This window comes from Saccostrea echinata, unplaced genomic scaffold, assembly GCF_033153115.1.
Source record: "Saccostrea echinata isolate AGI-Se365-2 ecotype Australia unplaced genomic scaffold, CSIRO_AGI_Sech_v1 ptg000009l, whole genome shotgun sequence".
In the NCBI taxonomy this organism is placed as follows: domain Eukaryota; kingdom Metazoa; phylum Mollusca; class Bivalvia; order Ostreida; family Ostreidae; genus Saccostrea; species Saccostrea echinata.
Genome location: NW_026889758.1, coordinates 36,910,709 through 36,928,358, shown reverse-complemented (window position 1 = coordinate 36,928,358; position 17,650 = coordinate 36,910,709). Strand labels below are relative to the sequence as shown.

Here is a 17,650-nt window from a genome sequence, read left to right as displayed (position 1 = left end):
AATAAAAATTAAAAGGAACCAAAAATTATCAACATTGTAGAAGTCACCAGGTTTATAAACTTGGTTTCTTTGTAAAATAATAAAATTTTCTGAAAGTAATAAGAATTTCAAAAAACTTTTATGTACAATTGCCAATGCAAATTCAGTTTGATAAAATAACAAATCTGTGGAACTTCTCATTCTTTAACATTTCCGTGTACTCTCATGAACCCAACTCACAGTTATTGTACTATCGCAGAATTTTGAGAAACCGCCTTCACTCTCCATTTTCATAAACAACAAAACACTTAGGTATGTTGCACTTTGCCACTAATGTGACTTTAATTATAGAAATTACTTGTAATTAATTATGTAATAATTGGTCAAGAAATCCATAAAATTATTAATCAACTTCTTATTATCTGTATCAAAAATTCACAACAGAATGAAGTCGAATTATGAATATGATTGATATGTAAACAGTGATTACATAATATATAAAACCTTCTTGTGGTCTGAAACCGCCATGTACTTGATTAAATTTATACTTTAAATTAAATTTAAGAATTTCAAAAAACTTTTATTTACTTTATCAAAACAAGTATTGTTTAGTTAATACAATTCACCATACTATATGTCTCTAAGAGAAATATACAAGAAATTTGCATTACCAAAGCAATATTGAAATATGAATACACAATTGATGCTAGAAGAATGGTTTGTAAAAAGAATTTTAAAAAAAAATACAGATGAGTGTTCATATAGGACACTTTTTCATATGTCATACGGAATCACACGCTGATGGAATTTGGGATTTCCTCTGGCAGAAGATATTCATACACTCTCACCAACTTCTTATTTCTTTCATGGATCTTTGAACTAATATTTTTCAAATCTTTTCTGAATCTGTAAAAAATAAAAACATTTTCTTTACTTAACAAATTCAGACACGTGAGGTAGTTAACGTTAATTTCTATACACTTCAACACAGTGATTTTTAGCCTAACTTTTTTCTAACTTAGAACATATACATGTGTTTCTGTATATGTGTATTTTTCTTGAATGAGAAGCTCATGGACCTTGGTATTCGCCTGAGATTCCTCTGGCTTTGACCAACTCAGTCCCAACTGGGACTGGAACTCTGTACTACTGTCACAAGAATTTTACAGTTTGGTAAAGACTTTGAGATTCAATATCAAGTTACTTGAAACTTGTCTACTAGATGCTTTTATGTAATATTGTCTTCTAGATGTTGAGGAGTATAGTATATAGATTCGGAAATTAATATAATGCATTTAAAATAAATGATCAACTTAGATTCTCCCTCACTTTAACACAAATTTCAGAGTTTGATATAGAGCTCAGAGCTTACTGCATCATATACGTATACAGTTGGCTTCCTAAATGTTCAGGACTAAATAAGATTTCCAGAGGAACACTGTATAATAAATAGTCAATGTATTTGGTTGTTATATTCAGTAGAGGAAAGCTCTATACAGAAAAAAAGTCAACATAATTGATATTAGCTATTCCTATTCCCTTTTGACGGTCAATTAATTTCCAATATTGACCGACAAAAAGCGTTTTCCCATATTATAATTGATTTTGTTTCTGATTTATCATTAGTAGATTAATTTTTTCTGATGAAATGATACCGCCTTTTGAATTCTTCACAAGAACCAACTGTCAAAGACAGTAATACCCACATTTAAGTGTTTCCTCTAGATGCATGCTAGCTCTCTTGTACCTGGGTAGCGAAGAAGTTACAATTTACATAAAATATGTATACATGTATTTAAATGAGCATTAAATGCACAGGTGAGCATATGACCATGGTTCTCTTATGGTGTTTACATCTCCCAACTTATTTGATACTCAAAAGCATGCCCTGAATACGATCAATGTTTTAACCGAAAGGGTTACTGAAAGATAAATTGATGCTACAGGATATCAACAATCTCATTTAAAGTCAGCATTTCGTAAATTCTAAGGTTGTTATAATGACCTTGTTAGCAAATATAATCATTGGGTCGCATTTTGGCTGACGTGTTTCATCCAATTGTAAGGCCTTTGTTTTTTTACTAAATTTGACTAAGGAATGTTCCGTCTACCTGATCAAAACATAGGATTCACAGTGGGTTTGACCAATCAAAATGGGATGCTTACACCTTCTGAGAACCTGATCCCACCTCTGGAAATTCTGGGGATCCGTGTCTCATGCTCTTGTATTGAATTGTTTGTAGATTTTATTTGGATCGATCACTGTTCATTATCTTCACCATTCTATGTTAGTATTTCAAATAATTAATTCATTACCGGTCTGAAAGAATGTAAAGAAGTAAATTCTGATTTCTGAAAAAGAGTTTCAGAAAAATGTTTTTCTGTAAAGAGAAAAAAAGAAAATCGCCATAAATTAGAACTTGAAAACATCATTTTTCGACCCACTCCCCCTCTCCCTGCCACTAAGCCCTCAGGGTGAAAATGAACATTAAACCTTATTGCACATCTGCAGGACACTTCTTGCAAAAGATGAAATGGCTTCTGCGTTAAATATATGAGCAGTTCTTGAAACCGGGTTTTTGTCAAATGAAAAACGTCGGGCTTTTTTCCACCTCCAATTGCCCCCCCCCCCGATCAAAATGAAAATTCCGAATACAGACCCCCCCCATCCTCGATTCATCTTGTTAAAATGAGTTGGCTACAGTGTAAAATGTAAGAGGAGTTCTTTGAACCAGGTTTTTGTGAAATAAAATATTTTTTTGACACCCATTTAGCCCCCACGGTGCAAATGAAAATTTCGAAACCTTTTTGCACATCTGCAGGACACCCCCTATCATCTTACAAGAGATGAAATTACCTCTGCATAATATATAAGAGGAGTTAGGGAAAAAGGGTTTTGTAAAATGAAAAACGTCGGTTTTCGACCCCTAGTTGGCCCCCAGTGTGAAAATGAAAATTCGAAAACCTTATTGCACATCTACAGGACACCAACAATTACCCTCCAAAAGATGATTTGTCTACTGGGTAAAATGCATAAGGAGTTCTGGATACTAGGTTTCTGTAAAAATATCGTTTTTCGACCCCCATTTAACCCCCTGTGTGAAAATGAAAATTCCAAAATCTTAATGCACATCTAAAGGACACCACCAATTATCTTGCAGAAAATGATTTGACTACAGCGTAGAATGAAATGAGTTCTGAGAAACAGGTTTTTGTAGCAAAGAAACATAGTTTTTCAACTCCTATTTTACCCCCCCCCCCCTCCCCAGGATGAAATAAAACTCTGAAACTTTATTGCACATCTGCAGGACACTCCCTATCATATTCTAAAAGATGAATTCTATGAGGAATTTCAGGAAGAAGAAAGTGTAACAGACGAAAGGACAGATCAGGATGACAACAATATACCCGAACTTTCTTTAGAAAGCGCGAGTATAATAAACCAGATTTCTTACTCCTCTACAATCGTTACGGCGGCTGGGTCATATATATAGTCCACTTCAAAGTCACCGAAAGCGTTGGTACTCCTTGCACTCAGAATTTTCGTAATAATCATGGTGTCCAAAGTAGTGGACCTGTCAATCAGGGCCTTCACAACTTCCTCTTCCTGCAATGGCTTCTGAAATTGTTAATATATAACTTTTGTCAGTGAAAAAAGATAAACAAAGCACTCTAACAAAGCAGTCTCCAACGGGGGGGGGGGGGGGAGGGGGTAAGCACCGCATTCAAATTTACCTGGTCTGTGAACCCTTTAATAATCTGAATTTAAAGTCTGGGATTGGGTGCTAGAAATTGATTGACATTTAGTTACTAGTGGTCGTGTATACCTTTTATACACGACCTGATCTTATCGCCTATGCAAGCGTGATAAACAACCAATGCAGATCTTTTTAGTAAATAAGAATATATGTTATATGTAAAAATTAGTCTGTAAAATAATCTAATATATGAAAAGAAAAAGCATGCTTACGTATTTAAAAATTTTCAAGAGGTTAATTTCATTTAATATTCCAATTATTATTATTATTTTTATATAATTATGATATATATAAGTCAGGAAACCCCAACCCCCTTTTCGCTTTCGTTTTGCAAATTTCGAGTTGCTTCCCTTTGTGTCGCCAGTTTACAACTCATTTACCTTCTTTACAAACATTTGCAATTAATTAAGATATACATGTACATAAAATATTTTTATTGTCTAATTTATTCGTACAATATTTTTTTTAAAAAATATCTTTTTAACTAGGAATCTCTCACCAACAAAAATCATTATATGAATTATTTATTGTGCATTAATTAAATTTTTATGGTTTTAATGCTCAATATATCATGAAAACAATTAAAAAATTAAAAATACATTTTGCACACGTTTGACGTTTTTATTATCAACATAATACTAATAATCATACTTTTTGTGATAAAACAAATTACTTTTATTTAAATGTTTTATACCAGATTGAATGCTAAAAGCTCTACATAGTTAAAAATATATTAAATAAAAAATAATGTAAGAAAGAACCGTAAAATAATGCGATAAAACTATTATTTCATTAAACAATATTATAAAAATTCAACCGGGACCGGGATGGTATAATTTTTCACCATTTAATGTATTACCTTTTTCAACTTTTTCAAGGAAAAACACAAATGAATCAACCTTAATATTAATTCTTTAGATAGAATATGATATATCAAGTTAATATCAACTCAATAGTCCATTTTAGAGTTACCTTATTCCAGCAGATTTCTAACATTTAGTTTGTACTTAAGTCACGTGATTTTTATAAAAATGTGATGCACATCACTTTCGGTGAATTTGTATACATTAGTAATAATTCGTCTGCTTCAAATTCCCTCGATATTACTGTGTTGTCGAAAAGGTGTTCGTCGAATTCATTATAATTTTATGTATTTGAATTCGCCAAACATAACTAGAGTTTTCTAAGGTTCTCTAGGTTCTCTGTTACGTAGGACCGCTAAATAACCCGAAGTTCTTACTATAAATGATGATAAAGGCTAATAGCTTGAGAAATGACTTACAGATTGCCATATTTTCACTTTTCATTATTACACAAATTAACTACTTTAAAAAAAATCATTTAATACTTCTCCAATACAAGATATATCACTGAAGAAATGGTGTTTTATTTTGTATAATGTTTATTTGTGTTCATATCGTTTTTCAAATAAGTACCTTATCCTTAGGGGGTGTTCCTTTGATTTTGGTAGGATAGTTGGGGGGAAATCCATATGTATCGTACTGAGGAAAATTGACAGCAGCATGTGCTACACTACTGGTGTAAATAACGGAAGTGAAGACAAGTATCAACTGCTCTGCTGAATTGAACTTCCCGTCTTTAAAGGGAACACCCTGATATAAGGAAAATAATATGGATTATTATGTTTGAAAAGAAATGAGAACAAGATGCCCAAGGGCCTTAAGGGTCACCTCAATGAGTTATTTATTATCATAGATGAATAATCAAAATGAATTTCACAAATCTAATAAAAACACAGTAGCTCATGATTACTATGTACTTGGTTTGCCTGAACAGAGAAAACGTTTTGAAAAGATAACTGCATTTTCACTATATTGTAACAGTCCAGTGATTTGACAGATTGGTTTTATACAGAGTTATTGAACCTAATTATTGTTGACATTTATATGTCAACAAAGTTGACATAAACTGTTGCTCAATCTCATTTTTTAAAAATACTTTTTTGAATAAAATAATTTGATAGAAAACATTAGCTTCACTGCTTACCAAAATTCCGCAACCTCCTTTGCACTTCGGCATTGATAATTCACGTCCAAAGTTTTGAATTTCAGCATCGTCCTTTATTTTATCACTCGTGTCTGTTGTATTAAAGAACAATTATATAAGTAATTAATTCATTGATTAATTACTCTATTAATGTATATGACTTAAAAGTTTAGTTTTTTTCATGCATAACAAAGAGTGATGTCATATTTTACGATCCTTCATTTTAAAATTTATTGACTAGATACGTATTTCGTTTGGTCTCCAAATTAATGGAGGAATTCATACGCACCGTAATAGAGATGGACGTATTTGGTGACGTAACTGCGAATTGCTTCAAACAATTCAAGACTATCGTCACGCTGGTAAAATCTAGGCAGAACTTTTCCATCCTTGCAATATAACTGTCAAAGTAGATTTGAAATTATTTAATCGTCATTCTCTTGGTATGGATGAAAGTATAAATAGCTTTAAATATAATAAATTGTTTTCTAGACGTTTTAGCACTAGCATAACTCTATTTCCTTTCATTACTATAGTAATACTAATTGGAGATAAAAAAAACCCCAATAATATCTTGATGCTGATAAAGGTCATTTTCAACCCCGAAAATTCTTATCTGTCAAAATACAGATTTCAAAAGGAAGGCTTTTTTCTTTCACAGATTTCTTTTTCAAAGTGTAATATTTTATTTAACGTTCATTCCACCAATATCCAGTAATCACAACAGTTTTAATGTTGAATTTCTATTTTACACTTCATATTTAGAGGTATATACAAGATGTAGTTAATTGATTTATTTCATCTTAATGGAATGAATATCTTTATTTAACCAAATTGCACCAAAAATGACAAAGTATAGTCCTCTTTGTTCAAAGTTCAGGAATTAATAGTAATACCGTTATCGTTGATTCTGTTATGAATATTAATATTCATAACATACGAATGAATTCTGCAGAAATGGAGATTGTAACGTACATACAGGTATTTTCTTTATACCTGCAATTACTAAAATTACTCTCCTTTTAAATTTGTTTGCGGTCACATTATTCTACAAAAAGTGGCAATTTTCTCTGACTCACATAAAAAATAATACAATAAATTTTCAATTTCCTTGAAATCCCATTGAAAACAATGAAGTGTATGATATTTTAATATAGTAAAGAATGCAGCTATAAGTCTTTCATGGGATAGATTGCTTACTGTCCAGTAATTGCGGAAAGTTTTTTCTTCAACTGTAGCTCAGTCGGTAGAGCGCTCGTTTCGTGAGTTCGAATCACGACCGCGACTAACCTAGGTCGATAAAAAATAGATAGCAACTGTTTCTTCGCCAGGCGCCCGGCACTTTGAAGTGAAAGTTGCGGGTCCTTCGGATGAGACCTTAAAAACCAAGACCCCATGTCACGACAGGCGTTGGCACGATAAAGATCCCTCACTGCTCAATGGCCCTGAGTGCCGAGTAAAGGTCAAAATTTGAAGCCCTTCACCGGTATATGGTGTCCTCTCTTTATGAGTGAAAAATTATCGAATGGGACGTAAAACAACATACAATCAATCTTTCTTCAAATATTCAATTTTTTTTTTATTTTTGGAGAAATTAATGCTGATCACAAGTATAATTATACTGAACGGCTCTCAAGAAGTTGTACATCCGAGTGCATTTCTAAACTATGAAAATGCACTCGGTAGATGACGATAGCTGATTTTTTTTTTTTTTTTTTACAAAATAAGGCGCATACTGGTATTCTGCTGCAATTTGACCATAACAATGTACAAAAGTAAGCTCTAATAAGCTCATATAAGTTCAGAAATACTCTTTATAAGTAAGAAAGAAAATATGATGTAACAAACCCCTCTTTGTTTTAAAAATTCTGGATACGTTCCTTCTACATCCATTCTCCAAGTGCTTGTCCTGAAAGAAGTACATATATCAAAGGTAACATCTTAAATGAACGAACGAATATAGCTAGAAGTACCTGACGATCACCTTCATTAATGCTTTTTGAAAAATTATACTGTGGACGTGCAAATTTGAGCACAATCTTCCATTTTAACTATAAGCACAATTATAAAAAAGCAAAACGCAGTCTTACAAATTGCGCTTAAATGTTATAATCGCTAAAATAAAAGTTCTAAAAGTATTCAACTTCAAGCTAAGAGAGTCTTTAATGTCGTCTCGCATGCAGTTTGTTTACTAGATGTCCAGAAGAAAATGTGATTTTCAAGTTTAAATAATTTTTAATAAATAAAACTATAATTTTTAATAAATAAAACTATACAACCTTAATTGGGCCTTAATCTAGAAATGTTCAATATTTACTGTGATATCACTTATTGGACCTTAATCTGGAAATGTTCAATATTAACTGTGATATCACTTTTTTCCGTGATGGGGTTATTTTCGTTGTTTTCAATATTTACTGTGATATCACTTATTTCTGTGATGGGGTTATTTTCGTTGTTTTCATGGTATGAAGAGACACATAAATCCATGTCCTCCATAACATGTAAAAAGTCTCAAACTACTGTATTCCACTCTACATTCACTCTACTACCGACATCCATACCCCCAAAGAACCAATATCTTCCTCAACCCACGAATCTTTGACCTCACGAGGAAAGTAATTTTACAATATATAAACTGGTAGCTGTTATTATATCCTTGTCTGACAATCAGAAGAAACGATTTTCAAATATATAGTTTAAAGACCAACTCTGTCCCTTCTTAGATCATTGCACTGGACACATGAGTCATGAAGTTTTCAATAAGGTAGACAATTAATTGTTCTACCGGTAAAGCAAATTGGCTCATGGAAAATTGTTCACGAGAAAATATTTTCATAGCTACAATGAATTCCCAATATATTACTAAACAAACCCTTGAACTCTGGATCAAAGGGCCATGAATTTAGCAATTATTGTAGAAGGCTGATGTCTCATGTCAAATAAACATGAAAATGCTTTACCTCCTTAATGTCAAATTATAAAGATTATAAAAATTATAAAAATTGGCAGATCTCTTGTTGGTTTTAGTTCAACGAAGCAAGGACAGTACATATTGTCGTCGGCGACAATATGTAGCTACTTAGTTGCAGAACTGTAGCTCTCTGCTTGAGAAAATTCGGACAGATAAAGCAGTCCGAAGTTTTTCAAGCAGAGAGCTACAGTTCTGCAGCTAGCTAGTAGCTACCCTCACTGTACATATTATCGCCCATCGGGACATATTGTCACCGGATACAATATATATCGAGTCGCGCCTTTTTCCTCCTGTAGAATGGATGACAAAATGTACAATCACACATAGGGAATATTGTCGTCAGCGACAATATGTACTGTGAACATTTGCATATTTTGAGAGAGAGAGAGAGAGAGAGATTCCTGACCTTTTTAATGAATTATATTCATCATGTTTTTTGCACCATTTTCTTCTTCACATTATTACTAATACTCATGTTTATTAAATATAATTTAGAGTATAATTTTCGATAACATCTTCATCATTAATATCATCATTCATATTACTGTAACTCTAACATTGGGGTGACAACATGTACATGTATAATTTGCAGCCTACGATAATATGTACCGATGGACGAGAATATATGCAATGAGGGTAGGTAAATATCGTCGCCGGCGGCAATATGGACAGGAGGACAAAATGTACTGTCACAATCGCGCTGCATTAATAATAAGCTACGAGACACGTCTTGTGATTTACACACCATTTGCATTCACAAAACTATAAAAAAAAAAAATCCTTACGCAGGCCTGTGAGGTGACAATATGTACAGTGGCGGTAGGCATATAACATCGCCAGCAACAATATGTACAAGTATAGTTTTTCGGTCGGCAACAATACGTGCCGATAGACGACAATATGTGGAGTGAGGATAGGTGCATACAATAGGTACACAAAGACAATATGTACCGTCACATGTAGTGGACGCAGACGCTCGGAAGTATGTGGTAATAGTTTATCTGAATGTCTCACGTCACATGAAAATTCACCGTGAAAGAGAACAATAACCGGATACTTACTGATCTCTTTCTCGAGAAGAGTGATAGTATTGGAAATAACCGATGAAAACATGAAAACAAAAATCCTTAATAAACTCACCCTTTTGCACTGAGCTCCAAAACACCCTTGCTTCCAACCACCATTGTTTTATCAATCCATGCTCCAGGAGATACAAGGTAGCCAAGAGCACGGCTGATAATATTCAAAAAGATAATTAATCAAATGTTTCATGGACACTTTTTTAGTTATATATGGAGGAATGAAATTGAATGAGACATTGTACCGTTGAAAACGGCAGAATCTAAAACATTTGGAAAGATTTCACGTGCCAAAAAAGAGAAAGTTAGCCAGTTTGGAAACCTTTACAGCACAGACTTATTTATGAGGGTGGTCCGGTGAAATCGCGGTTAAAGTTTTCTTTATTCACAATAATAAGGATTTTATTATACTTGAATGCGCATACGGCATGGTCCTAAGGTTTACGATAAAAAAAAATCAGCGATATATCAGAGAACCGCGAGTATTATTTCGAAATGAAAGAATTACATATATTGATAAAGTTGTGGAAAATATTATAATTTTTTAAAGTCACTATCTATTAGGTCGTCATATGAAAAATGTCAAGGCATTTGCTTAATTTTCGTCAGTTTCCCATTTATTTGAAATAGGAAAGTGGTAAAAACAACACACTAAAAATGGCGACGTTTGATGACGTTAAGACGCACTGGAGAGCAGTTCAGTTTTACATACGTCTAGTAATGACCTTTTTAAAAACTTTAAATGATAATAGAAGTTTAAAAGAAGTTAAAAATAAGTTACCAGATGTTTAGTATACAAGTGGAATGGACGTTTTTAAGATGGAAGATTTTTCATCGATTCCCAGAGTAGAACAAAACATACGGACGAACAACCACTGGCAATAGCGAAAGACGCTATCACTGCAAACCACCGAAAATTACTGCCTATATATTTGAATACAGTGAGATTACTGTCCATACATATCTATAGAAAAATTTCCAGTAGGCCTCGTGTGTGCTAATTTGGTCCCTCGCCTGTTTATGGAGGAATAAAGGGGAACTCAAGTGTATGCATCAGTTAAGTTCCAGAATTTAAGTGGGCGATCCAACTTTTTTCAGCAAAAATGAAACATGACATAGCTGTAGACACTTCGACGTTATCATCCTTGTACCGAAAGATACCACATATAATATAAAATCTGATATTTTGTTTACTTGAGCATTAATCAGTTTACAACTTGGTATTTATATTCACTTGATGAAAATGTACTAAAGCGTAGTGAAAATTTTAGAACGCGTATTTATTATTTTTCACCTTTGACAATTTTTCTACGATTTCATCGGACAACCCTTTTAATTTTGTTGCATTGTTTCCAGAGAAATTTCTCGTGTTTTACTGGACCATGAATCGTGTTTATGGAAATCTTTTAAATTAAGTATATGCATAATCTACATAAAAATTCATTTCTATAAAACAGGATAAAGTATACGTACTCATTGATCGCAATAATGTAGAGAAGATGTGGAGCCAACAGTTTAAACATTGGATGTGAAGGCGACAGACATCTGTTGGCTGCTACGCACACGCTTTCCACAACTAGATGTGTATAGCCTAAATATAATTGATTACAAATAATTTTATTACATTTACCGATAATTGATAAACATTAACGCATATTCTAGATAGTATCTCTTGTTTTTGTTTTTTTTTCTTTATTTATTTCAAAGGAAAATTAAATATACTTGGCTGTCTTATAACACCCGACAACGATCAATAACAACTTTTCTTACTCTAATATATCAATTATTTTGATATCAGAATATGGTCTTCTATTGTTGAAAAACGAACTCACATTAGCAATTTAAATTTTCGCATCTTTTCTTTCTGGGGGATGGGGGTATTAGGGGCGCAGAGGTACTTAAGACATGCTAGACAACAAAGAATCACGAATGTGTACCATTTTTCACTTTTCATGATAAGCAGACTACAAAGACAGCATTATACTGAATGTATTTACGGTGATTAATATGCTTTAACTTTAAAGAATTCACACTATCCTACCTAGATGGGTTATCGCTTGGTGATAATTTGAGTCACCAATGTTGTACCACATTTTGGCCATCAACCATGTATAAGGTGGATCAGTGGGTAGAAACACCTGAAATTTAGTATACACTAACATATTTCAAAGGACGGGCTTTCAGTATAGATTTCAGTATCATTTTTCAATACAGTTAATTTTCCTCTTGAAGCTTAATTAAGCAGTTGTTGACGTATAAAGAAATGTTCTTACAGGATTGTCTGGTCCCTTCTGTTGAAAAAGTTGTATCGCTATTGGCATTAACTGATCTTTACTGTTAACAAAGAAGAGGGCGATGGGAATTGGACACTGCAAATTTCAGAGTGAGAACATTTAAATATATAGAAGCATTCATCTTTTAAGCCGTTCTTAAATCCTATTTGATGGATGCATCAATATAAATGGCTTTTACACAGTGACACTATAATGAATATCGCTCGTTTACCTATTTTCGCGACATTCCTATTTTGGGGCCATTGGCGATTTGTCACAGTACTAAATTTAGGGTTTATGTCGGTCATTTGATCACATTTCATAAAGCCTAAATGATTTCATGGTATAGATTTGGTATCAGTCTGTATCTATTTATACACCTTAAAAGGGTAAATGATACCTTATTACTTATATTTACACATGTGCAATAAATATCTGCGCGGTTAAACGTTAAAAACACATAATTTTCAAAAGTCGGCAGTATAAGTTGAATTTTTTTCATGAAGTCAGTGTACAATTGCATTAAGCATTTTTGATCTCTCAAATTATACCGCGGTCATCTGACAAAATTCATCCATCTAGTAAAAGATAAACATTATTTAAAAAGAGTCATACAAGGGAAACTCTAACAAATACTTATGCCCGTGTACTTTACACATACAATGCACGTAGAGACAATGATCTGGGAAGTAAATCTAAGTTGAATTTTGAATATATTAATGTAAATACATGTAAGTTTTACAGATATGTAACGATAATCATGTTTTGCATTTGGACATATACATGTAAAACCTTTCTAAGTTGATGCTGTTCTGAAGAAGACACTTGATACTCTGAAGAAAATGCAAATTTGCTGGATTACGCATGTATTTTTCTTTTCTTTTTTTTTTTTTTTTTTTTTTTTTTTTTTTTTTGAAAATTTTAAATGTTTGCCAAGTCTACGAGGTAGTTTACTGGTGCAATATTTTAACTTACAACATAGCCCTCGACTAGAGAAATTCCATCCAATATTTCCAGATCAATGATGAACAAACGCTTGTCGTTGATAGCTTGGGATAAAGTCAGGCCCTCTAGGAAAGGTTTGATCATTTCCTCTGTCACCCCAAATCTGAATGGAATTTAATTTTAAATAATAAATATTACCATTGTATTTTTTAACAGTAACCAGGAAACAAGATTATTGTTCTTGTTTACACGTACAATCTCTACTAAACAGAAAAACATTGTTTTAATTATATCTTTAGATAAGCAAGTTAATTAAAAACAACCCCATACTTGTCTGGTATATGTGTACAGAGCCGAATCAGATTAGGGTTGACACTGTTTATTCGTTGCCATCCAAAACTTACGTCACTCTTCCAATCCTGCATCCCCTGATTGATTTAAAGAAAATTGGAAAAGTTAGTCATGATAAATTAAACTCTACATGTAATTAATTTAAATAATTCTTTAAGCATAAAAATAAAGGAGTTCAATGATGCACCATTTCTATCAATATTACATTTTTTTTTACTGTTCTGAATAATATTCTGTATGTAGACAGAGTGATTGCTATGACCGTAGAAAACCGATAAATCATGTGTTTTACTTATACTTAAAAAATCGAGACATTTTACATGAAATCTTCAGAAAATAATTAAAATATCATACTGAAGACCTTGACATACTGACAGGGTACAGATCACAAGATTCAGAGGAAACATTTCCCTATTTTTTCTATGGATATTCAAAACATAATACTACAATTCATTTTAAATAATTAAAACCCTCTGAATATTTATCTACAGTTTGGAGGCAATAAAAAATTTCATGTGCTTTAGTCCAAAGCAATGCTAAGATACCAACTGCTGTGTTACCTTAGGTTCTCCAAATGTTTCTGAGTAGACACCTGTCAAGTCATCTAAAGTTTTCCATGATCCATCACCAAAAATCATCTCAAACGTTTTACCCGCCTTTAGAGTGTATTTCCTTTTAAGCAGGTCAAACTGTGATGGTGAAAGCATGATTATGTGCCTGATTCTGTAATTTTTGCTGGTGGAACTTTTTTCTCTTTTTTTTTTTTTTTATTATTTCTGAATTACGTTAAAATGAATTTAAAAGGCGTTTGGAAAGCAATTTTGAAAGTGAAATGTGCAAACAATTACCCTGACAAATGTATTTGGGGGAAAACCATATTTAGTAAACTGTGTTCATACACAAATTCATACCCTAATAAGAATTTTCAGACCTTCTGTTGATTTGCAATATGAATAATCAATCGATACTGCCAGATTGTTTAGTTACACGTTCTAGCGAAGCTGCAATGTCATGGTTTTATGTATTAGTATACACATGTCACATTATCCTATTCACTGTGAAAGTAAACACATGACATCAACCCATCCAAAGGATCTTTGTTTACGTGAGCATTTACTATTTTAAACGGAATAACGTCACGTATGAATGCTTTGAAAATCATTTCCTGATTAGTAGAGTAATATCTCTTTGGTCAAATTAAAACAGAGAGAGAGAGAGAGAGAAAGAGAGAGAGAGAGAGAGAGCATGTGTATTAGTAATGACTGTCTTGTAAATCTAACACTTGATTACCAGGAAGTGAGAAAATAACAGGGGTGACATATTAACCACAGGAGAGCTGTGCTCGAATACACTTGCGGTTGCATCCTTTTCATAAAAAGTTAAATCACCTCGCGATCCTAATACAATAAAGTGATTTTTTTCGACCTTGCCACGAAGACTCCTTAAGATTTCTATGAAAGTTTATTACAAAACAAGAGGTCCAAGGGCCTTCACGGCTATCTGAGTGTAATACAACAATTAAGAGGATCCACAGAGTATAAATAAAACTTATATATATGAGGCTCTGTTGCCCAAAAGCAAGAGAAATAGGATGATCAGGATCAATGAAATAATTAGTCTAGTATTCAGTAACAACTCAAAAATTAAGTTATAATCTGTCCCTCATTTATCACTAATCACCATGCAGATATTAACAACTTATTAGTGCTTCTGTACTATTTTTAACCCCGTATCATTACCTCTCACCTTTCTTGGTCTCTGAAGAACAATTAACATGATACTAGTAAGTTATTTTTGTCTCATTGTATTTTACATATTCAACAAAGCCCTACCCTTATAACAAAACCCATGATCCAGGGTTATGAAATTCACGAATTTGGAAGAGGTACCTGCTTTTCATCATCATAACTATACACTTAGTTGAAGATTTTCAAAGAATTAAGACATTTTCACTATATTATCGATAGATCCCCCCGAGAATTACCAGAACCCCTGATCTTGGGACCACAAGTTTTAAAAATTTTGAAGAAGCACCCTCAAGCTTTCTCATCGTAGCTATGTACTTTTTTTTATCTGCTCAATACTAAGGTGCAGACAGAATTATTTGATAGAATTAATGCATTTTCACTATATTATCAATAGAACCCCACCCTTACACCAGAACATCTGACCTGGGGGCCATGAAACAATTCTGGAAGAAGCTCTCTTGCTCATCATGACTATACACTTAGTTTCTTTGCTTTATAACCAGGAGCAGAAAAGAATATTTTCTCAGAAATTATGCTTTTTTCACCATATAATCAGTAGAGCTCCTCTTTCAGCAGAACCTTCGATCTGGGGCCATGTGCATTTCACAGTTTTGGAAGAGGCATCCTTGCTCATCATAACCAAGCACTTAGATTGTTTAAATAATACCGAGGAGCAGAGAAGATTTTCAAAGAATTAATGCATTTTCACTATATAATCAATACAGCTCATCCAAACAGCAGAACCCCTAATCCAGGGACCATGAATTTCATAATTTTGGAAGAGGCACTCATGCTTATCATAACTATGTACTTAGTTAGTCTGTTTAATGCCCAGGAGCAGAGAAGAAGATTTTTAAAGAATTAATGCATTTTCACTATATAATATAGAACCCCGCTCTAACACCAGAACCCCTGACCCAGGAGCCATAAATTTCAAAATTTTGAAAGAGGCAACCTTGCTCATCATAACTCTGTTTTATATCCAGAAGCAGAGAAGATTTTCAAAGAAATAATGTACTTTCACTATATGATCTGTATAGCCCCTCCATAGTTCATCTGAGTGAATCAGATGACCTAAAAATTGAGTACCTGATTCAAATGGTACTTCACAACATTCTACGTAATTCTACTGAATCGACATCAGTTCCGTGGTATAGTAGTGTAGCTACAATTTTAGAGAAGCAAACGAGTGGCTAGTTAGGGCTCGTTTATCCGTACGTTCTTAGAAGTGTCTTTGTGTTTCAATCCCCCTTTTGGTACAAATATTTTCCATGTCATACAATGTTGTTTCAAGATTGAAAATTATATTTAGTATTCCGTGGAATTCTTGTATCATTTTTTGTATCGTCATTATTTTTACAGGAAAGAAATACACAATTTTTAATTAGTTTATTTTTCAAATTATATCGCACAACATAAAGCAACGTGAAGTTGAATCACTAAAGCGACTTGTTGATACAAATATACATATTTTTCGTGAATCCAGATAAATACACCTCACTGCTCAATGGTCCTGAGTGCCGAGTAAAGGTCTTAGTTTGAAGCCCTTCACTGGTATATGGTGAGGTCTCTGTATGAGTGAAAAATTCTCGAACGGGACGTAAAACAAAATACAATCAATCAATCTCATAAATCCAGTAGAAATGCATGTGTATAAAAAATGATGAAATTAATGAATAATTGTTTGATCATCTATAGAGATTGTAAAGAAATCAGAAATAATGTAATAGTTTAACCTACCTTGTAAGAAGAAGAGAACACTTCATCCTCAGGGATATTTTTAACCTATAATTGTAAGAGTCAATAAAGAATATTTTACTTTATAAAATATACATAAACATATTCTTTTATGATGAAAGGTTTCCATTTGTACCTGTACGGGTAATCCTGGGGCTTTCTCCTCATACTCATAGAGCTTCCTTTTCTCCTCCAGCTCAGCACTGCGTTGTTGTGGTCGATGATCAAACTGTGGCAGAGAGACATCATGTCGTCCAAAATAGAGATCAACATCAGGGCGAATCCACCGAAGTATTGGAAAAACACTATTCTTTCCGCTCTTCTGGTTGGTTACTTCAACCTTTTCGACAAACCAATCGCTGAACAAACCCGCTTTGTTTCTTCGCAACTTGATTTCAGTTACTTCAGGAATATCTGTTTTGTCTTGAATGGTGAAAACATCTGTATTGCCACGTTCAAAATCATTTTTAAACCAATTATCAAGAATAGCAGGTTCTGTCTGCTTTCCTGAGCTACCAAGTAGGACGATTTCTGTGTTAGCGTCTGTCCCCGCGCCCAGTTTATCCCCAGTCTTCACTCTAACTTCATACGTGGTCATTGTAGGTTGTTATTTGAATTCTGTAAAAAATTAACCACCAAGTTAAACAAGCATTCTGAGAGTATTGCATTGGCAATACTAGTCCCATACCGGCAAGTGTAATCTGGTTCCCTCTAAAAATTGAAAATGCAATAATTCCGTCAAAAATGAATGAAGCGGGACGAAATGCAAACTTGATCTATAACTAATCAAGGTAAAGTC

General features: G+C 33.3%; 1 protein-coding gene across 1 annotated transcript; it reads right to left on the bottom strand.

The window, feature by feature from the left end:
* Window positions 1-292: 292 nt before the first annotated feature.
* Window positions 293-17,466, bottom strand: LOC133182316 (polyunsaturated fatty acid 5-lipoxygenase-like). Its single transcript, XM_061317109.1, has 15 exons — window positions 16,988-17,466; window positions 16,855-16,899; window positions 13,927-14,055; window positions 13,346-13,443; window positions 13,046-13,178; window positions 12,071-12,166; window positions 11,839-11,935; window positions 11,271-11,388; window positions 9,859-9,951; window positions 7,593-7,653; window positions 6,034-6,145; window positions 5,745-5,836; window positions 5,174-5,350; window positions 3,435-3,598; window positions 293-885 (listed from the first exon to the last, which is right to left on the bottom strand). Exons 1-15 carry the CDS (start codon window positions 17,447-17,449, stop codon window positions 771-773), a joined length of 1,992 nt encoding a protein of 663 aa, XP_061173093.1. The 5' UTR covers window positions 17,450-17,466; the 3' UTR covers window positions 293-770.
* Between the last annotated feature and the right edge of the window lie 184 nt (window positions 17,467-17,650).

Bases quoted from the DNA above. Each gene is read 5' to 3' on its own strand.
- LOC133182316 (XM_061317109.1), bottom strand. From the start codon at position 17,449: ATGACCACGTATGAAGTTAGAGTGAAGACTGGGGATAAACTGGGCGCG. The intron at 11,936-12,070 runs GTAAGAACATTT...ACTAAATTTCAG, and splicing joins AGAAGGGACCAGACAATCCT to GTGTTTCTACCCACTGATCC. The intron at 5,837-6,033 runs GTGCGTATGAAT...TTAATACAACAG, and splicing joins ATACGTCCATCTCTATTACG to ACACGAGTGATAAAATAAAG.